The 22,249-nt window shown below is 37.9% G+C and overlaps 2 protein-coding genes and 1 long non-coding RNA gene across 5 annotated transcripts in view; 1 reads left to right on the top strand and 2 right to left on the bottom strand.

Annotated features, from left to right (window-relative positions):
* Positions 1 to 12,443, bottom strand: part of ankrd12 (ankyrin repeat domain 12) — a 36,940-nt gene extending 24,497 nt beyond the window's left edge. For 2 of the 3 annotated variants that reach the window (XM_044220471.1, XM_044220474.1), the window contains exon 1: positions 12,291 to 12,443. The gene's annotated coding sequence lies outside the window, so the exon portion shown is untranslated. Of the gene's footprint in view, positions 1 to 8,248; positions 8,323 to 12,290 lie in introns of all 3 variants that reach the window. The other variant, XM_044220472.1, reaches the window with a different exon arrangement.
* Positions 12,444 to 12,519: 76 nt separating this feature from the next.
* LOC122887365 lies at positions 12,520 to 16,072 on the top strand. Its single transcript, XR_006380530.1, has 2 exons — positions 12,520 to 12,578; positions 15,207 to 16,072. It is a non-coding gene; the product is annotated as an uncharacterized LOC122887365 (long non-coding RNA).
* Positions 14,826 to 21,334, bottom strand: ndufv2 (NADH:ubiquinone oxidoreductase core subunit V2). Its single transcript, XM_044220475.1, has 8 exons — positions 21,181 to 21,334; positions 20,029 to 20,091; positions 18,366 to 18,428; positions 17,534 to 17,650; positions 17,195 to 17,363; positions 16,687 to 16,796; positions 15,143 to 15,219; positions 14,826 to 15,016 (listed from the first exon to the last, which is right to left on the bottom strand). Exons 1-8 carry the CDS (start codon positions 21,220 to 21,222, stop codon positions 14,923 to 14,925), a joined length of 735 nt encoding a protein of 244 aa, XP_044076410.1. The 5' UTR covers positions 21,223 to 21,334; the 3' UTR covers positions 14,826 to 14,922.
* Positions 21,335 to 22,249: the final 915 nt, after the last annotated feature.

Genomic DNA, 22,249 nt, shown 5'->3' with positions numbered 1-22,249 from the left:
AAAAGATGCATTTGATAAAAGATTATTGGATTCATTACTGATGAAAATAATAGTTAGTTCCAGCAATAACCCTGTAGTAATGTAGCCCAGTCCAGTTGTTGCTGTGGTATTACACTGTACATAGTATAGACCTGAGTAAGATGCAAAATGAGCACAAGTGTGTAAAATCACAAACCTGCAAATTACTTTTAAAAATATACACAGTAAAAATAAACACACATAAGCCTTATCTATTTGTGTTACTTAGTCACGTACATGCAATCCTTCTGCCTTAACGGTCTACCAAAAAATAAGTGCAGCTTTCCTTCTCCCGTCACTGGGTCGTCTGAACTGAAGGCGTATTTCGACATGGACAGACAGAAAGTGACACTGGATGCCTCAAGGCGTCCGTTCACCTCTCACCACCCTAACCCCCAGACAGACGAAACACGCCTCCTACAATCGGAGTGTCTGGCCTTCGTTCCAGTAGTAGTTCGGTTGCATAAATGAGCCAGCCATGTTCCTGGGAAGAGGTAAGAGCTCTGGTTCAACCTCTCCCATATGGGAAAAGTGTGGGCTACCATTGCCAATAATGGTAAGTAAATGTATGAACAGGCACAAGTCAACTGCTGCCAAAATTTCACAGAAGCTGATAAATTTAATCATGGTGCCAGGCTCCCTTACAGATTAAGATTTTGTCATTGGGTGGTCAAAATGCCTGGTAAAACTATCAAAATTGTCACATTTATGGGAACCCGTTGTCGCACGTGTGGACCAAATGGTTAATTTTCTGCCCAATCTACAGTACATAAAGCATACTCTTCAATTAAATAAGGAAAAAACATGTTAGATTGGCAAAAATACTTTGAGGACACCAAATTTTCTGGCTTAATTCATAATAATCCAAGCATTAAGCTGTTGTAAGACCCAGACATAATGTACTTTATGTGCCCTAAATGAGGATTCTTATGTAAGATTGAGTGCTGAACTATTTCACAACCTTATCCATCACTTAAAAGCTTCCATAAAAACAGGAATAACCATAAATTTACAAGGGAGAGGCTCAGGGTATGCCTCGCACACCAATCAAAATCCTCATAAAATAGCCTCATGTTTGTATGCGAGGGACGTGAATAGGGTTAACTTTACTGGTCGGAGAATAAGCTCAGCCCACTGAAACACGCCCATTAAATTGGTCCGAGAGAGTCTGAGAGCCTTAAGAAGCCTACCGCCACTGCTCTGAATGTAGGTTAATGATCAGATACCCAAGAAGCAGACAAGAACAATGAAGCCTTTACTGTCCATTATGGGTTAAAAAGGAGGGGAGAGGGAATGGGGGAGGGATTAGAGCAAAGGTTAGGACCTAGGCATGGGTCTTGTTCTCTTTTCCACCACAGCATCAAGCTCACATGACTGAACCAAACACTGCTGTTCAACTGTCAAAGAAACTTCAATATTAACAAGAGAAATTTAACAGTAGAAATGGAGATTGAAAACCTAATTCAAATTTCATAAATAACATGCTTATCTCATTTTATTTGTTGTGGAAAAGCATCAGTGTTAGGTAAACAAAAAATTTCTTAAAGATTGGTCACTTTTCAGCTCATTGGTTGACAAGAACACGAGCAATAAAACAGGATGTATGAACTCAAAACAGTGGTTTCACGTTTTGCACCTAAAAATACTTGAAAAATAAACCATGAGGGAAATGCTGTGTCAGTTTTCATTATGACCTTCAAGACATGACTCCATCTACACCTGCCACATCCTATTACGCTTGATGAGATGTCGATCCGATCACAGACTCGACACATGGCTGCCAGAGCTGTGCCAAAACCACAGCTTTGCAGTGCAAGAGTAATCCTTGGCGAGGCTAGCGTGTAAAGGTTTACACAGCATCTCCATCTTCAGACTGGTAGGAATACACAGACTACTGACTGAGCAAACAAAGTCTTTGATCAACAGTCTTGCAGCATGAAGATTAGCAGCACTTTCATTTCAGTGTATAAGATGGTGCAGATAAACAAGTCATACCGTTTACAGAACACACTCAACAAGATTACCACTACTACTTAATTATGCACATTAATAATTACAAAAAAGTCAACACATAAGTTGAACTTCTCCCCGTGTTCCTGTTGCACAATGGTAAACTGACCAAAGATTATTTGCCAATAAAATAGCATACACTCACTACTAGGGAAGAAAACAGAAGAAACTCCATTTTAAGCTAAATACACAATACCGGCCAAGATTTTCTTTTAGCAAAAAATAATGTGCGCTTTATTTGTACTGCATAGCTTAGCCAATTTAATGGAATTAATACATTTTGGTATAGGGCTGCCAAGTAATAATGATTATTATCTTTATTAATTCATCTGCACATTATTTTCTTGATTTACTGAATGATCAATTGGTCTATAATATGCCAAAAACAAAAAGTTAAAAATGCCAATCACAGTTTTACAGAGGCGACATCATATTGCTTGTTTTGTCCAACCAACAGTCCAGATGTCAAAAGGTATTCATTTTACGATCACAAAAGACAACCCCCCCCCACAAAATAATCACATTTGAGAAGCTGGAACCACTGATTTTTTAGGCACTTATAATCGAAATAAAAATACTTAATCAATTATTAAACTTGTTCCCTAATAATTATCTGTCAATTAACTAATCAATTAATCGTTTCAGCTCTGCAAATGTCGGCTGCACAAATTTGTTTTTGTTTTTTACACTAGTCTTATTGCACAGGAAAAATACTACCCTTGCCAAGAAGTAACAACTCATTTGCAGCAACCAATTCCAGCCATACTAGCATTTTAGAGTGTATGTATTTCTATAGTCGGCACCAGCGTATTCATATCTCTATTGATTTGGATTCTCAAGTATTCCATTTAAAACGTGAGGCTGTGTGGGGCCAAAAGACATGATCTCAGATACTGTCAAAAAGATGAGCTTCTGTAACAAAGAGGCAAATTTAACATTTAGCAATTTAACACTGAATATTTGCTTGAGCCTTTACGTTCCTTTCGCCATTTTACAGTAACTGACTTTTAAAACATGAGACCTTGGACATAATTTATTCCAACTGCTATCAATAATCATAAAACATACATAAAGTATTACAGAATATAGACAGCTGGTCGAGCTACCTCACATTTTAACACTCAAGCGCACACCACATCAGATACAAAAGTAACCTCCTTCTTTATTGTGATTTCAGATTATGTGTGCTTTCATGCGTTGCTGAGGTGGTTAATACTAGCAAAAACTAATCTTTCCCAGTATACCAGCCCTTGCCTAAATATATGGCCAAAAAACAATTTTAAACTGTTATCAGTAAACAAATAAATACATGACGTAGTAACTATTGGCAGCATTGGAGGGCTTTTACTGTGAAGCAGCTGCAGCCATGAGACATACTTCAAATTGTTAAGAAAACATAGCCAGTAAGGGCTAACTCCATTCTCACTTAAGGTTGCTCTGAATCTAGATTTGAATATGTTTCAATGCATTTTTGTCAGGAGGGAGAACAGGCCAGAAACAGAGGTATGCTTTTATCTGGAAATGAGAAACCGTAAGATCAGTTGTGAAACAATTACTCCTATGCAAAGAATCTAGTAATTGCTTTGCACAAAGACAGTGATACTAAATGATGTTTCACCATCATGTTAATACTAATATAAAAGAATCATCATCTAAGGAGTTCTTCAACTGCCACTTCCTGCACTGCAATGACAACATAAACTACTGTTTAAGAATATTTTAAAGCTAGCTGAGATCTGTCAACATTAACCACGATATGGAGTCATTTTGACTCCTTTCTTTGAACTTCTTTTTTAAAGACTATTTAAATTCAGTGTTGAGGAGTTCTGCTTTCATTATGTTCAACATTAGTCATCACTTTGTGCACATTTGAACCTAACACGTAACTTGAATAGTCTAATTCTAAACATACTTGCATTCCTCTAAACTGTATAGTAACTGGAACAAGGCCCTCCTTGAATACACTGTAAACAAAACACGTTCAACACACTGTTTGATTTGAAACTGCCTTGTGTTTGAATTGTGCTATATGAATAAATGTGCCTTGCTTTACTACTGCATGTGGATTTTGACATAACATTTCACTGAACAAAAATATAATGCTGTAATGTCAAATGTCTTAACTCTATTGTTCTAAATGATGGGCAGATGGCCGATAAGAACCTGAGCCTAAAATATATTCTTAAAAACAAGTTTAACTTTCATGAAAGCAGTCATTTTGTTAAACCACATGACCACATTTCCGAAAAAGGTTTGAGGTCTGAGAAATACCATGTTTAATTCCACACAGAAAGGGAGATGCAACAAGTCCAATCAAAAGACATACACAGAAATTGTCCTGTGAATTAAATAGTCTACTAATAACCTATTTTGCAGCAGGAGGGTCCTTGGCCCTCAGAAAGCATGGTCACTGTGAGAGCCAGAGTAAACAGGATATGACTGCTTTCTTAGGCATCAGTTAAGTGAAGGCAGCCAAGCAATGAAGAATGCAAACCACACACCCATTGTCAAATTGTCTTTCTCCCTCCTTAACTATCAACACACACTTTTATCTCTCACTCCTCATTCATAAAATGGAAACTTTAAGGGCTCATTAATAATTGAAAACCCAGAGCGTTGTAATATTACAACCCAGCTTCTCCTTCCTCCTTTCTGCGTTGTCATGCTGTATTCTCCTGTAGAAAGGTCACAGGCTCTTGAATTGTCAGTCTTTAAAAGCACATGGTGGATTATCAGCCGTTAGACACCGAGATACCGCACTCAACGTACCAAACAAAAACAACGCTCTGCACACATTCAGCTGCTGGCAAAGGCTAGCACATGTTGTGTAATCAGGAGGCTCCACCCTCTTCACACAAAGATACACACACCAGCACAAACGCACACTTGCTGGGCCTCTTGAAGACGTCTCTTGATACTCGGCTGATGGAGCCAACTGCAGATGGGCTCAGGCCTGGCTAGAGGCACTTCATATCATAAACGGCACTAGTGCTTTCACAGTCTTGTTTGAACTGCAACACAATAAATGTGGTCAACAGCTGGAAGCGAAAGTGATACAGAGCAAAATTTTAAGCTGCCTTGAATAGAGGAAACAGATTCTGCCTTTGGCTCTCCGGTTGCGGGATATTTAAAAAAATTTATTACAACCTTTCCAAATGTTGCTCTACCTTCAACATGACCAAGTTAGAAAGATTCCTAGACAAACACCTGAATTATGAGCTTTGTAATTAGTTAACATGGAAAGGGCACTGGTCTTCACGTAGCTGAGGGGTAAGAAGAGTAAAACAAAAACTCGGACCTTTTTTTTTGGGGGGGGGGGGTTTCCATGAAGAAACTGCCCTGGTGCGATCACTGAAAAACAAAAACAAAAAAGAGGAACCACACAGTAGTATGTGGTATACTATACTTTAGTATTTTGTATGAAAGGTCAATACTTTCATAGCTTTATTACATCCAGAATTCATAATAGGCCTGTGTTGCTGATGAAATGCTGTAAGGTGGTATAAGGATTAGACCTAGAAGACAAAATATAAATCCAAACATCTCACAGCCAGCTAGGCTAAGCCTCTCATGTCTTTAGTACAAAGGGCACCACCTTTAGGTGTCATACTGACTCCTCTTATGGTTCACATGAAAAAGAGGCCAAACATTCAATGAGCTGAAGCTCACACTCGAGGAATTTTGTTTGTCCACCATTACAGACCTTAATTTGTGTTATTTAGCATTGTGTTAAAGTATTTTTATCTTTTCAGGTAGAATAATGATTCCACTAATCGGCGTTTATACCCACCTCCTCTACCTCATAATAAAGGTCACTTTCCTACCCTGCCACCTCATTTTAGTTTTCATAAATTACTTAATTTACCATCCAGAAATGTGTGATGCACAAAACATTTGACATGGACATAACTATCAGTCTGTTAAGGTGTGCAACAAATTCTAAAAAGGTGCTAAATCTGGTGTCATTTAGGACACAAAAGCAAAGTAATGAAAATAATGTCTTATCCATCCTGAAAACAACAAACAAACAAATCCATTGCAATGAAAAAGACACCTCCTCAAGCAGTACACTAGGGAATTATGTACGTACTTACATAATTGTTCCTGCTTTACAGCACCATGGTCAATACCCTATTCTCTAGCTAAGAGGCTTAAAGTCTGTCTGGAAAGGCTGTAGTAGCCATGGTATAGTTTCCCAGTTACACATACAGTAGGTTCTTTCTGTACCAGTGTTTACCAAGTGATGAAATAATAATCCAGCAAATGTGTCATTTCAATGTGACTGGACATTAGGTTGTAAATAGGTTCTGTTAATGGTACATACTTCAAAATCAAACTTTCAATTGTGCGTGTCTTGAGTTTGTATTTCTTTACCTGCATCTGCATTGCTTTTTCACCCTCCCTCTGCTTGTATGAACATTTGCCTGGACTGCACATGTAAAATTGATGTGACTGCAGACCCTCCCTCATCCGATTTTCATGATCTGGCAGGAATTTGAGGAAAATCTGATTTTTGTGCATCCAGACCCGTCACTCGATGCATCCGGGTGAGATCAGAGGATAAATGTTGGCACTAGATGTTGCCAAGATAGATGGAGAAAATAATATTTCAACATGACCAAATCTACTCCCTGGCTGAATGTCATAAAGTTATTCCGACTAGCACCACAGCAAGGCTGCAACAACCAATTTTTCATCTGTATGTACATTATTTCAATTAATTGACTAAGCTAATATTTTTATGACTATACGATATACTATTATGTCGAGAACACAAATAAAATGCTCTCAAAATGACAAACTATTCATGTAGAAAATCAGCTCTTAATCTTTGCAGGTAAAGCTTCACAAAATTATCAGTTTTTACTTGGTTTTTACTAGGATTACTTTGAATTTACAGTTTTTATGTCAATCAACTAACTAATGAATTATTCATTTCTGCACTGCACCACAGATTATACAACATCATAACACAAAGAAACATGAATAGTTAGTTAGCAAGAGGAAGCCGAGACCCAACTAGATTTTGTTGTTAAATTCACCCTATACATGTGGTGTGCATGGATATTTAATGGTGACATTAGTCAGTTGGCCATGACAGTCAAAGGCACATTCTTTGAAAGCTATGTTTTTGCGGTAGCTGCAGCACCACATGGTACTGCTTGTTGTTATATCACTTTAAAGTACAATATGATAAAGTTATCAAGGCCATTAAAACTACCAGAAAGCCCCTGCCCCACAGAGGGTCTTAGCTGTTGGAGGCGGAAACATTGTGTCCATAATGACACAGCGGCAGCCTCCCAAATGAACTGGACAAGCCTTCAATGTTTTGAGCTGTGTATTCCAAATGATCAATTTGAAGTGTGTGCCATATAGCTAAGCAATATGTTTAACCACACATAGAGTACAACAACATAATGCAATCCAGTACAATTGATCCTGTAATAAATACTACCGTTGTCAGAGAGGTACTAGTTCAATCCTTAACTTCAACACAAGGGCCGCGTAGCATCATGTCATCTGACTTGCATCTTTGATGCCCGTAGAGCACAGTGGATGTGCCATACCGACAGCAGAAGTGGTTAAGGTACAGTAACCAGAATGTGCCAATCCAGAGAGCAAAAGTGATAAATTTGCTCCTCGTCTGGAGCACCAATATGCATTTTTCAGTAAATGCCATAACAGAATCAAGAACTTGACCATGCTGCTGTGGTTCATTGTTTTTAGGTTCATCATTTAAGTCATACAGTTGGATAACAGCTGTTTATTTAAATAACAACAACAGGAGTGTTCCGTTGTCATTCACTAACATATAGATAGATAGATAGATAGATAGATAGATAGATAGATAGATAGATAGATAGATAGATAGATAGATAGATAGATAGATAGATAGATAGATAGATAGATAGATAGATAGATAGATAGAGATGCAGCCTTTCACACACACAAGGAAACAAACACATGTGCCGTCATTTCAGTGTCAAACACCTCTAAACTGGCAGAAGATTGAACCGTCAGAAAGCACAACATTTCAGAGTGACTGCAGAAAATAAAAGGATACACCTCTGCCTCAATGACACAACAAAGAGGTACTGCGGTACTGATGCCAGAGTACCCATAAAGCATTGCAAGAAACTGTATGGTGATATATTACAATGTCAACTATTTGTCTTAACCCTATTCTCACTCTACAACCAATCATTTTCAGTCAAATCACCTTTTGATGCATCCTCAGTTGCCAAGTACACTTGCAGGATCTTTATCCATTCTCATGTTCTTTTTGTTTTGGACCTGCAGTTGGGTATTGAGATATTAGCACAAAGCCATCGTAGACACTAAAAGAATACCTACAAAAAACATGTTTGGCAAAGTGGGTGAATCTGATTATACTGGCACATTTATGAAAAGCTTGCTAATCCCACCACAAACAATCAACTACAAACTGGCTGTGCAGACCATCAACAATGGCAGGAGACACCATGCTTACACCTGATTGGGACGGCTGTGGCTTAGAGGTAGAGCGGGTCGTGCACTAATCAGAATATCAGTGGTTTGATCCCAGTTTCCCCAAGCCCGCATATCGAAGTGTCCTTGGGCAAGATACTGAACCCCAAATTGCTCCCGAGTGTATGTGAATGATTAGTTTCTTTGTTCCGATGAGCAGTTGGCACCTGCCATCAGAGTATGAATGTGTGTGAATGGGGTGACTGACGCAGTGTAAAGCGCTTTTAGTGGTTGAAAGACTAGAAAGGCGCTATACAAGTACAGTCCATTTACACTTATCATAATAGGAGAAGAATAAGATATATTTAGAAAAAACAGTCTGTAGTAGGGCTCTGCAATATGACGATATATATCGCGGGACGATAGAAAAACGTCTATCGTTTCATATTATGCTCTATCGTTTATTTCGTTGTGTAGCAAATCACACTCTTTATGGCAATATTCCACACAGCACAGATGCAGGCAGGAAATTTGCATGAAGGCAATACAAACAAACATGGAGGAGAGTGAACCTGACACAGAACGGGTTAATTCAGGGAGGAACAGGAGAAATACTCTGACCAGCCAAGACAAAATGAGGAGCTCGTACTCTAAAGTAGCCCTCTAAAAGAGGGGCTACTTCCGTCACATGGACGTGGTTTAGGTATGAAGTCTCACACGGACTAGAAAAGAGTATTTTGTAAATTATGCCGCAGACGTAACACAGACTCAAAACACCACTAACCTCTTTTACCACCTATGCAAGAGTCATGTCAAACAGTATGGAGAGAGCATACGGTTAAGAGCCACAAAAGTACAGTCGAGTGCTCAAAACAAACCCCAGACGCTGCAAGAGGCTTTTGCCCATGGCTCACCATATGGCAAAGAATTACGAAGATGGAAAGAGATAACGGCTGCCATTGAAACTTACATCTGCAAAGTCATGGCCCCAATTTACATGGCCGAGAAACGAGGGTTTCGTGACTTGGTACTAACACTAGACCCAAGGTACACATCGCCAAGCGGAAAACACTTCACTCAAGTCAAGTTGCCTCGTTAACAAGAGTGTAGACCTTTTATTTGTCGAGTATATAATTCAAAATGTAAAAATAAATAGGCCTTTCCATGTGGTCATTTTTATGAAGTATTTAATCATTGCAGTTACAGAAAATGTGCTATTTCGTGATATGTATCGTTATCTGGATATGAAATGACCTATATTGGGACATGAGATTTTGTTCATATCACACAGCCCTAATCTATAATCTCTGCACTGCCAGGGCTATGGCTAGCAACATTTTTGTCTATTGTAGTTCCTATATAAAAAGGTACTAAAACATCAAATGTTAGCAAACCAGTGAATAATAGATTAAGTAACTCCTAAATTAAATTAACCATTAACATATATTACGTATTCCTGTCATAACTTATAAATGACAGCCTGACAAGTGTTAACACATTGATGAGAACACGTATATTGAAGCTTTGCTTTCCCCAAATATCGTAATTGCTGTTAAGTTTAAAATATCAAATTAACAAGATTATTTCAAATGCACTTTGTAATTATAGCACCAGTGCATTTCTGGGTCATCAAGGACTACATTTCTTAAAGGACTACTGCTTTAAAGGCCTGCGCTTTAGATTAGTAATGTTAAAATATGGTGTGTCAAGGCTGAAAGTATGCGGGTTGTCATTCAACTCTCAGTGCATTACCAAAGGCAATTGTATTGATTAGTTCCTCCTCTCTGGTTTAAGGTGTGAGAACGAGTGAAATGACTAAGTACAGTCCCTCCGTCTTCCATGGTACTTTGTTTGACAACCCTGCCTAACAGCTTTTTAAAACGAGTTGATGTAAAACCGTGTGAGAATATGTGGTGACTTATTAGACAAAAAACAGGCTGATGCAACCACCCAATTGCCACATAATCCACAATTATGAGGGAATTTAAAAACAGCAAATGGCCAAATATTGGTTGACTTTGACAGTCAGTTTTTTTTTTTTACAAGCCAATTGGCAATTTTCCTTTGGAGGTATCTTGAAGATCTGTGGTATTCAAACACCCCATGTGGCTGATAATGTCTTTAGTGACTGGTCAAATGTAAATTTTACATACATTTTTATATAGGGTCAAGGATGGACAGAGGATGGGTTATGATGTTTTACTGTTGCTTTTTTGTGGTTATAAGGGAAATACTTGATGTCAACATAACAAGTTTGTTCTCTTGAGATCACCGAGTAAATGAAATAAGTTAGTGATCACGGCATGTTTCCCTATGTATTGCTGACATAAGCCTTTTATTCTTGAGCGCAATTGTTTTGTGATCACAACAACTTCTGCTCAGCAACAGAAAGGAAAACTGTTCCCTTGTTGTGATCACAAAATAATTACTTTGTAAATAGAAGAAATCATTAAATATAATTACTGCTGCCTTCCTTTCCCTCACTATACTAACATGGTCTTACATTTTTAGGCTCTCTGCCTTACACAGGACATTAAATATATTTAATATCTGACAAATGCTGTTGTATTTAGAATCCTAGGTGAATAGTGAGCTTATACCATTTCTGTTTTCCTTTCAATGATTATACTGTTCATATATTCATATTGATGTCAAATGTATTGTAACTCCATGGCAAAATATTTCTCTCCCCTCCCAATATTAATAGTACTGTGATATGAATAGCATTTAAAATACTGGCATTTTAACCACGATTTGGTACGCTTGTGGTGTGTGGTTTGTTTTTAATAAAGCTTAAATTAAGTGTGTATAAAAGCTGTCTCTACTAAATAGCTCTTTAACTTGGTTAACGTTTTGTTGGTTCAGAGCGATCGTTGCACGGACAGCCATCTAAAAACAGGCAGCTTTTGTATCAGGCAACACACCCCCAAGATGTCACAGTCATTGGCTGGGCGGCGCAAGCTCCTGGTTATTCAAGCTATGCTAGTTCCTTGTATGAATTAGCAAATCTTAACTATATTCTGCACTAGATTTGATTGCTATTATGCCTACAACTGTGCTGGGTGTAAATAAACGGTGGCGTTGGCTAGATAATTGCAGACAACACCACCCACCTCACGGAAATGTCGCTCGTGCTCGCCTTCAATGCACAGCCAGCAATATGTTGTTGAGCGCTAAAATCTTCAACTTGCCTATGGTTAGTAAACATAACGAGCAACGGCATCATTAACGCTATGTCCTGAAATGCGTCCCACGAGTACATATGTTGTGTAATGTCACTCTGCGGCCAACATAAAGAATATTCAAGTTCGTGTTTCACGTTTTAATGACAATATTCAACACGAGCGCACAGCACAGCCTGAGACAAAAGCCCACTGCAGCCCCTTCACTGCCCTCACAACGTTCCCCCTCCCCAGCGCTTAATCTAGCTAGCTAGCAAACTCGCTTCCAGCCCTACACAGCCTCGCTGGCTGGCTGGCTGGCTGATTGGGGCTAACCCAGCTCGCTCTGTTTCGACCCGACATTTTCCTATCGCCTTACTGTACTCTCGCTTCAAAAGGCAGCCAGTTATTAAACGCAGATACGGGTGAAATTTCAGTTAGCGAAGAGAGAGTACTCAATGTGTGTAACGCACGTGGCACACAACTATACCAAGCCCACGCAGACACACAACATTCCATTTTCGCACGCAGTTTACTTCACGTTAGCTTAACGTTAGCCTCGCTATAGAACTTAGCCAGATGGCTAACGTTAACTAGGATTTTTACCCCATATGATCCGAGGCAATGAAACAACAAACCTTGTTTTGCACTTACCTTTACACTGGGTTACGCGTTCCCACCGACTCAGTCAGGTTCAGCTATATGTGATTATTGCGCAATATAAACAGTTATTTCCTAAATATTGGACGTTAACCGTAGCCTACGGCTGTGTGACGTTCATCGCTGCTTTTGAAAACATCCCAGCCGTTCGTCGCCCGTCCTCTCCGAGAAAACCCTAGCAAAACATGCAAGCGTCGTTCTCATTGGTCGAGAAGAGTCATGTGACCGCTTGAGCCCCACCGAGCTTATAAGGTCTCCGTCTGCTGGATAGACTGAGATGGGGTATGTGTCAAACGATTTAACTCTTATTTTGTCGATGCTGTGAGTAAATACGCACCTTTAATGTTAAGAGTGTTCTCTGTGCTTTGACATTTTGTCAGCTACCGGCGTGTAAAACATCTGTTGATGGCTATTAGCGTGTGAATTTGGACTGAAAGGAATGGAGAGGGTTGAAGAGTAATGGGCACTTGACGTCATCCTTTCCGTCGCTGTGTTGCGGGCAGTGGGAACTTTCTCGAAAATCACGTCTAGGTTAACAAAGGAATGGAGGCTCGTTTCTTTATTGTGAGCATGGCTACATAGTTTGGCCAAAATTTCATTAATACACTGATCGCGTTAATTCGCCCCTTTTAGACCGCCAACCCATTGTACCGGCCCGCTTTGAATTGGTTGCGCAGTGATATTTGCATCATGGTGTATATTGCGCGCATGCGTCATGATGCATAATATTGTATGTTGCGGAGCAGGCTTCAAAGTCGCAAGAGGAAACCGGAGTGGGGGAGGGGCACCGGCTAGACACGAAAACGCCACCGGGGCGTGATGGAAATGACAGGAGCAGTTGTAGGAAGGGGGGCTGCGTGTTTGAAAGCAAGAGGGTTTTATCATACAATAGCTTGACCGGATTAACTTGATAAAGACATCTGGAATTCATGTAAAAATCAAAATGTTAATTTAAGATGGCTATAATTACATTTTGACTTTTCAAAGTGCTCATTTAAGGTACAGATGGGTGACAAATTAAAGGAAAAGCCAACATTAAGTGTCTTAGTATGGAGTCAGGCCACCACGAGCCTCCAGAACAGCTTAAGTGCACCTTGCCAAGTATTTGAACACCATTCCTCCACAAGATATTTCCTCATTTACATATACAATTACAAATATTTTATTAAGTAATATTGAGATCAAGATCTCTTTTGCAAGAGAGATCTGAGTACAGCAGACAAAGAGAAAAACAAACATAGCCAGACATTAACAAACATATAGCATCAAAGACAGTCATAGACATAACTAAAAAGGTTTGAAGATGAAACCTTTTTAGTTATGTTGCAGATATAAACTTTGAAGATGAAAGTTTATATCATTTGGTCTTATGGAGTTGGTGGTGGAGAGCGTTGTCTTATACGCTGGTCCAAAATCTTCCATAGGTGTTTAACTGGGTTGAGATCTGGTGACTGTAAAGGCCGTAGCATTTCATTCACGTCATTTTCAAACTCACCGGACCATTCAGTGAGCCCTGGTGCACGGAAGCATTTGATATGTTTCTCCACTCTTGTATTCAGGTTTTTCCTTTAATTTGTTCCCCCTCTGTACCTGTTCATTACATTCTGATTACTAAGACTTCAGTTACTTTTGCCATTAAGTTGTAGTCTCCAACTTAGGATATCCACATTTTAGTTTTGAGTATGTGAATTGTAGATATCTTCATCAAATTCAAGATATCTCCAATTTAGTTCTGACTAGTGATAATTTAAATTAGAAACATTAATTATTTACAATTACATATCGCTTTAATTCTTTTTGGATATGGGGAAACTACGATCATAGTCAAAAATGGCTTTGGGTTAAATGAATTGCAGAAAGCCTATCTGTGATATGAATTCAGTCAAACTAATATGTGATAAAAAGAATTAGAAATTCTGACTACAATTATCTATTTGGATATGTCTTCTATTTGTGACCAAGTTTGTATTAAATGATTTCTGTTTTGGGGGATGGACCAGTATGGAAACTTTATATGCCACAACTGCACATGATAAATGAGAATGACTCTTCAAATATATACTGTATGATTAATGGTTAAGTGAAACCCTTAATAAGCTTGTCAGAGAAGGCTGTCACTTGAGTAGCGCTGACAATGTAAATTGTGACATAAGCTTCTTTTCGTTAACAGCACAGCATCATGTGGTAAAGCTAGGTCATACTTAAAATAAAATAGCATTTTCTCTAAAACTGTATGTTACAGAATTTTAGGTGTACTTAACTGCAATAAATCTTTAGGACCAGCAAAAGACATGTCAGAATAATAATTCTGGGAAATACCTGATTATTAATGATTCCAGAAAAGAGCTATAAGATAGCTAGTTTCAGGTCTGTATTGATATATCAAGCTGTTGTCAAGTGTGCCTAATATATGCTGTAGTTGCTGTCACAGGCCAAATTATAACTCTATATAACTCTGTAATCTGTGTTTTCAGTTATATTACCTTTCTATTGTTGGAATCCTGTAAGTGACACACCGACACCTAGAGCATAAGTACATGAACAGTTTATTTACACAATATGTTTGAGTTAAACATAATATCAGCTTCAGGGACAAGTTGCTTTTGAAAACGGTGGCCTCACAGGTCTACAGGTCCGCTCTTACACCGAAGCCTGGTCCTTTAGGAGGCTCTGTTAGAGACGTCAATCCACCTGCAGGCTCACAGGAGAAACGCCCATTCCTGTAGAAAAAAAGGCAAAGAAAATATGTCTTAACGTGCATACAATGTTTTAGTAAATTCTAAAAACAAATTTCACTGATCAGCGAGAAAAATATAACTAATTAATGATGGTATTTTTTTATGTACCTGGGCCCAGGTGGTGGGACTTTGCCTGCTTTAAGTTCATCAATAATGTCCTCAATGTCCTTAGGTGTGAGGTCCTCCTGGAAACAAGACAAAAGGAGGATGAATGAGAAGAAAGCAGAATAGTGCACTGCTTTTCATTGCTAGTGGTCTCGTGCTGGATTATTAAGGTCTTAACAGTTTTACACATCCTTCAACCAGTATGAGCACCTTTCTTATCCCAATTAAATTCAATCCTAAGGAGTGGAGAAGGTAAGTAGGCAATTCTCGAAATAATAGTTGTGCAATATTACAAGGAGCTTTAGATGATTATAGCTAATTCTAAAAAAGCAATCATTTTTCAGACATCATGTGAAAGCAGGTTTTACACTGCCAGTCAAAATGATCAGACTTCCTAAATAATAACCCTTTTCATATTTCAAAATAACTGTCAGTGATAAAAGGACATGCAGAATAATTCTGCCCTGTGATGCTTTATGCATCCAAAACTGAATCAGATACAGTAATAGTCAGTATGTTGCCCTATTATTTTTAAATTTTTTGTGCCTGGAAAAACGTATTGTCCAGTATTAATGGGCTAAATGTTAACAGCATGCTACAAAAGATTGTAACTGTCAGTTCAAATCACTTCATTAAATAACATTATGGTTTTCCTAAAGTCAGTGCTAAAGAGGTTAAAACTGAGCCAAATAACTTAATGACTTTTAATTTGTTTTTAACCAATGCAGATACTGATGAATGTATAGACTCATTCAACAACACTTGACGCTCTGTTACTGCATTATTATGTATTTCATAATCAACTGTTAATGTGCATAAAGACTGAATCAGGCATTTAAATAGCTTCTGCTTTCAAGGTTCTGAAGCCCAAAACCACCTGACACATGCTTGTTTACAAACTGTACCATCTTGAATAAAACTAAATGCGTGTAATTGATGACTGAATTAATCTAACAGCCATAGACTGCATGTATTTCTGAGTGCTAATTATTCACGTAAAATGCTAAACTACCTTACTCTTGGTGTTAACACATCGTACCTTTTCTGTCTCTAATGATCACACCGCAGCAACTTGGGGTGTTACAGGAAATTCCTCCTTTCTCAGTCGTATTTACTTTAATTGGGTCATTCACTTGTGCTCAGCTTGCAATAACTAAATTCCTCATGGCAATTGAGTGCAGAATTAGTTTCAGATAATGTTAACCACAAATCCAAAAAGCAAGCTTTTCATATCACATCTGGCTCATGAAATTAATCTTTTTTTCAAACTGAGGTCATGGACGAGACAACGTTGTTATTCCAGCCATATTATTAATTTAAGATTGATTATTTTTCTGTCACGGTTTCCATTTCCCCCCTGTTCATTTGTTTTGAGTCTTACAAGTGTAGACTGTACCACACCTACATTGGCTTCCAGTGAAAAAAAGGTAGCACTCCTGAAATGGGACATTCTTTGCAAAATTCATTTCAGGTTCTAATCTAATTTTGTTAATTTGCTTATAATGTTCTGTAAGGAAGCCATCTGCATGGAGTAGTCACGCACTCACATAATAGTTGTCATTGATCTGGACCATTGGAGCATTCACACAAGCACCCAGGCATTCCACTTCTATTAGTGTGAACATCTTGTCTGGAGTAGTCTCTCCAACCTTGATACCTGTGGAAAAACAAATGAAGATATGCTTTATATTTAGCTAATCTCTGTTACTGAAACAACAAATATTTTTAACTTGAGCAGCACTACTTGACAGTACACAGCTCTAACACTATATGCGAGTTATAACAAAAAGTATAACCTCACTGGGTGCTCTATTAAATGCCACACAGACTGAAGTAGGTTAGCAGTTCTCTGGCTTGATTTCAGTCTTGTATGTCTTGTTGTTTGCTACTACAGCTCACTGTTTGAATTGCAGAGACAAGTGTATATTTATGTGTTTGTTCCCAATCTCTGTTTATCTCAAATATACAAAATTAAAAAAACAACATTATTGTTTTCATCTGCGTTTTCATTTCTTCATCGGTGTCCTGCCTTAAAATGGAAAATGGCTCTCTTACCCAGTTTGTTTTGGATGGCCTCCAGGATGCTGTCTGAGTTGCAGAGCATGCAGGGTGTTGTTGTGCAGATCTGAATGAAGTATTTTCCCACGGGCTGACGCAGGAACATTGTATAGAATGTCGCTACTTCATACACTCTCATTGGAGGGATTTCCAGCACCTCAGCGACCTGAATGAAAACAATTACAATCATTTAATGAGGTTCTATTACATTACATGTACGACATGGTGTTGAATGGTCTCTCATAAGAATGTTGTACAATGGATTTTTCAAAAGGATTAGGAAACTCTAAGTGGCATCACACAGCTGTAAAACTAATTCCAGAAGAATCACTGTGCCTTGTTCATGGCGGAGATAGGGAGCCATCCATGTTGCCTCTGGGCTAGATCCAACACTGGGATGGTGGCTGCTTGCTTGTGTCCAACAGGGTACATTGAAATGATCGCCTCAATCCTCTGGGGGGGGGGAGACATTTTACCATGAATGTGGAGAATCATTGCATTCCTCCTTTGTACTTCAATAATTAGACCAATTTAAACAATAAAACAATGCTTACACAAAAGCATTACCTGCACAGATATTTACAAGAGATGCACTTACACCAGTATTTGGATTGACATTAGTTGTAAAAGGTAATATGAAGTTAAATGTAACAAAATAATCCTAGTTTTATCTTGGTGATACTGATCAGGTGCTCATATTTTACTGTCCTTTACAGTGGCAAGTACCCATTTAACAAGTTATGGATAGAAAACCCTGTATCACATTTAAGCTTTTTAGATAAAAAAAATAAATAAATAAAAAATAAATAAATAAATATATATATATATTTATTAAAATTAGATTAAAAACACTATGGGAAACTAAATTATCTGGCTGAAACTAGTGAAACAGAGGCTGGATTGAAAGGGGGGTGAGATTATCATACAATTCAATACAATAATTAGTAACAGAGTCACACCCATGATCATAACAAAAAAATAAAAACTAAAGTTAGGCATGTCTGAAAAGCTTAACTTGTTTGTCTGCATTTGTATTAAATACAAATTCAAATTGGAACTGGCCAATACAGGTGGGAAAATATCAGATATTGGTACTGGCTTTAAATAATAACAAAACAAAACATCCGTGCATCCTCTAAATGTACTGCTCAACATATATCAACCTTACCTTTTTGTTCTGCTCGGTGAATTCAAAAGGAGTATCAGGGTTGTTGTCAGGAGTATCTCTGTGCTAAAACAGAAGGACCACAGTGTTAAAGGACGTTAACATTGTTTACCATAAAAAAGGTATAATTATCTTAAATGTTATTTGAAGATGATTAATCAGCCAAGTTATATTAAATCCTGTTCACTTTTTATTCCATTTTCATGTGAGTAAAGGCTTATCAGCAGTATCTAATAGTATTTGATAAAATATAAATAATCTATCATGTTAGCCCAGAGGGGAAAACAGGTGCTGATACCAGACCATAGAAAAGACTCAACACATAACAATTATTTTGGCTTCTGCAGACACTGCCCCCTTGTGAGCAGCAAATATTCTTTGTGTAATTAAGAAAAGGAAACAGTTTAAATTGAATGGTATTTGAAGTTAACAATGTCAAAAACAACATTCCTGATCGAAGAGGAGTGGTTCAAAGACAATTCATCCAAACACAATCTTCCCCAATCACAGACCAAAAACATCTTTACTATCAAGGGACAGTGAAACCATGGCATGTTTCCATTACATGAGAATATCACCTGTGATGTTTTTGTTGCAAAGCATGCCTCTAACAGGGTCTAAAGGCAGCTCCTGGGATAAATTAAGAGCTTTTGGAAAATTGATACCTTTGGGATTATTTCAGCAAAAATGGAAGCACAAACATATTGCTGAGTTATGTGTTGATCACATTTACACATTAGTTTTATTGGCAAATTAATTTAGAAACAAATACACATAATATGATGAATGCAGTTTATAAATGAACTCAACTGACTTAAATTTGTGGTTGTGAAAGACTTGTTTATATTGGTATTGTGTGCAAACACTTTAGTAAAACAGGCCTATTTCATAAAGAAAGCAGATTTTGATTTACTTGTTTTTTAATCCTGTTTAATGAGATCCCAGCCCCACATCGGTCTTCTTCACCAAGTAATGCATTCACTTGTAAATAATTTATTTTCAAACTATAGATGAAATGTTGCAACAAAGTATATGATTACACCCCACACTGTAAAGTCACAAAAATAAAGTAATAATGGACTGATGCTTTGACATAATACAAAGTATTCCATGCACATTATTATGTGCATGGAATCTATTACAGCTGGGTTGACCGCAGTGATACAAGGTCACAGAGGTCAGCAAGGACAATTAACAGTGATACCTATCTAGACAATATTGCATATTATTCTGAATGTTTTGAACAGCACAAATAAAAATCTGATTGTCTAATTAAGTGGTCCTTCAGTATTGATTTCTGTTCTACCTGGTAGCTCATTGCATTCACTGCTTTCCCATGTAAAAGTGGTCCCTGATTTAAAAGCTAGAATGAAATATGCCTGACAAAATTGAAAACCATCAATATTCTGGCCCCATTAACCAAACTTTGGGGCCATTTTTCTCACAGATTCTGGCTGAAGCATACTGACAACATGACAATCAATTCTTGCAATAATCCACAATAACCCCATAAACTGCTGATTCATTGTAACCCACTAACTGTCCAGTTCAACACTGAAAGGCTAGCTAATTGTGAGGTGTTCAACATACATTAAACAATTAAGCCCACTACATGACTCTGGTGGCTACTCTGTATCCAGCTTCTTCAGCACATCTCTTGACTCACCACAAAGATGCCACCTGCTCCAGCACGAGCAGCAGACCCGTGCAGACTCCTGACCTGCCTTGCCTGTAAATACAGAGAGAGAGAAGACAGATAAGATATCTGGTAGTGTGTGAATTGATACTTTAACTTCCTAAGAGAGAGACTTTTGTATGTCTTGCTTCAGACAAGAAACTATGTCAAACAAAAAACAAAAAAAAAACAAACAAAAAAAAGGACTGGTTAATGGAAATGTTTAATAGAAAAATAAAAACTGGTGATAGTGTGAAGTCCTTAATTTTCCAGTGCATAATACTTAAAGCTAGAGACAGAATAATCAACATTCCCTAAATTTTGATAACAAATCATAACAATTACCAGGTCAATTAAAAAGATATAAATCTGACTGTTCTCCTCATGGCATGTAACTATTTGATTGTAAGAAGCTTAAACCATCACAACATGGGATACCCTCACATCAACATAGCTTGAGCACTTTGTATTGGCATTTACACATTTCAGAGGTATAAATACGCATGGTAGATTAGTAGAAGTTAGTTACATCCTTGGTGTTTTGATTGGCATCTTTATAAGGCACTGCCTATTAGAAATTTAGGATCATCATAAAATAATACAAGGCTATTACCGGTTTGTTAAACACCTTAATGTCATCTTGTAATTTTTACCCTCAAGTCCCAGAAGTCCCCAGTCTGCACAGAGTAAAAGAAGGCTTGGGGGTTTATTCAATACTGGCAGTGATTCAAATCCCAGGGCTTTGCCATGTTGTACAACTACAATATCAGCGCGCACACACACACAGCTAACTATGACATCAAGTGAGTTATGTGTTTTAAACCCAACTCACACTTTCAGTTGTTCTAAGTAAAATGAAAGTCACAGTCAATGTCATGTAAACGAGTATAATAAAGTTAATTCCTATACTTGCGCATGCCCAGCGTAAACTTTCCTTTGCATTGCTAATTTTGTCAAAAGATCACCCTGTAAACGTTTGACAGCAGAAAGCTAAATTAGCTAGCATGCTAATGTTACCCAACGTTAGTTAGCTTAGCGGCCTCCACTGCTTGCCCTTGTGAGGAGTCATAGCATCTTTTCTCCAAATGATCGAAAAGGGCATTTCAACTTTTACCCAGAACCATAGATAATATCACACCATACCGTCTGCGATACTGCAGAGCGAAAAGCAGCAGACAAAAACATCTTGGGGCTTGAAGTTTTGTCCCGGTGCGTTAGCAAATGGACGGGACAGCAGCGGCCGACATCAACAAGCGTTTTCGCGCTCGATTAAGAGGGTCTGACGTGAGACGCTACGTCAGTCAGGTCGCGGCGCAACTGAATCGATCCCAGATTGAAAGTTGAGAAAACAAATGATGCCAACAGCCATTTGGACATTTCCTCTGAGCTATGTTATGTAACCTGAATGTTAGTTCACGTTGCATGTTTACCAGCGTTTACTAGGGACAAATATTCCAAATTATTAAAAAGAGCAAAATTTTAATGACACCATGTCACCAAGTGCTTCTTAGTAAAGCAAGGAGAAAATTGTAAGAGCTAAAAACGATTAATTAACATAAACACAACATATTGCAATCAATTAGGAGAATAGATAGATATTCAGTGGATATTATAAAATTGCATATAATAAAACCCCAATTTATTTTTCACAGATTGATGCATTATATGTTAGTTTTAGTTTAGTTTTGTCAGTGAAATGAAATTCTCATTTCTGTCATGCATTTTTTTTTTATTGGTGAAATACAATATGACAAAAGCAAAATCGGACACAAAAAAGGTAAAAGGAAAAAAAAGTTGTTTAAGTGGCATAATGTGATAATTACATATGTAAGCCAAATCAAAGAATAAAACTTAAGCAAAGGTTATATTTTAATATGGCCTAAAGAGCTCACTAAAGAAAACAGCAAATGTTTCATGTAAGTTAAATAAATATGAACCTATAAAATAGCTAAGCGACTATTCCAAGAGCATTTAGTGATAATGCCTTAAGGATGCAGGATTTTGTTTACTGGCTGTCAGTGAACAAAATGTCATTTACTCTTTCTCTGTCCCCAGTCAAATCAAAAATAATGAATAATGAAAAAAATGACCAGATAGACAGGCCAGATAAGGACTCATCCAATGAAAAAGTGGGAGTGCCGTACCCTGTGAGCCGATTGGCTGCCCTGGCCCTAAGCAGACTGTGAGTGAGCCTGCTGTTTAGGGATTAGAG

This window comes from Siniperca chuatsi, linkage group LG13, assembly GCF_020085105.1.
Source record: "Siniperca chuatsi isolate FFG_IHB_CAS linkage group LG13, ASM2008510v1, whole genome shotgun sequence".
Classification (NCBI taxonomy): Eukaryota; Metazoa; Chordata; class Actinopteri; order Centrarchiformes; family Sinipercidae; genus Siniperca; species Siniperca chuatsi.
The sequence above is the reverse complement of the archived record's forward strand: the minus strand, read 5'-3'. Positions and strand labels throughout refer to the sequence as shown.

Bases quoted from the DNA above. Each gene is read 5' to 3' on its own strand.
- ndufv2 (XM_044220475.1), bottom strand. From the start codon at position 21,222: ATGTTTTTGTCTGCTGCTTTTCGCTCTGCAGTATCGCAGACG. The intron at 18,429-20,028 runs GTGAGTCAAGAG...CTTCTGTTTTAG, and splicing joins GAGCAGGTGGCATCTTTGTG to CACAGAGATACTCCTGACAA. The intron at 17,364-17,533 runs GCACAGTGATTC...GTTTTCATTCAG, and splicing joins CTATCTCCGCCATGAACAAG to GTCGCTGAGGTGCTGGAAAT.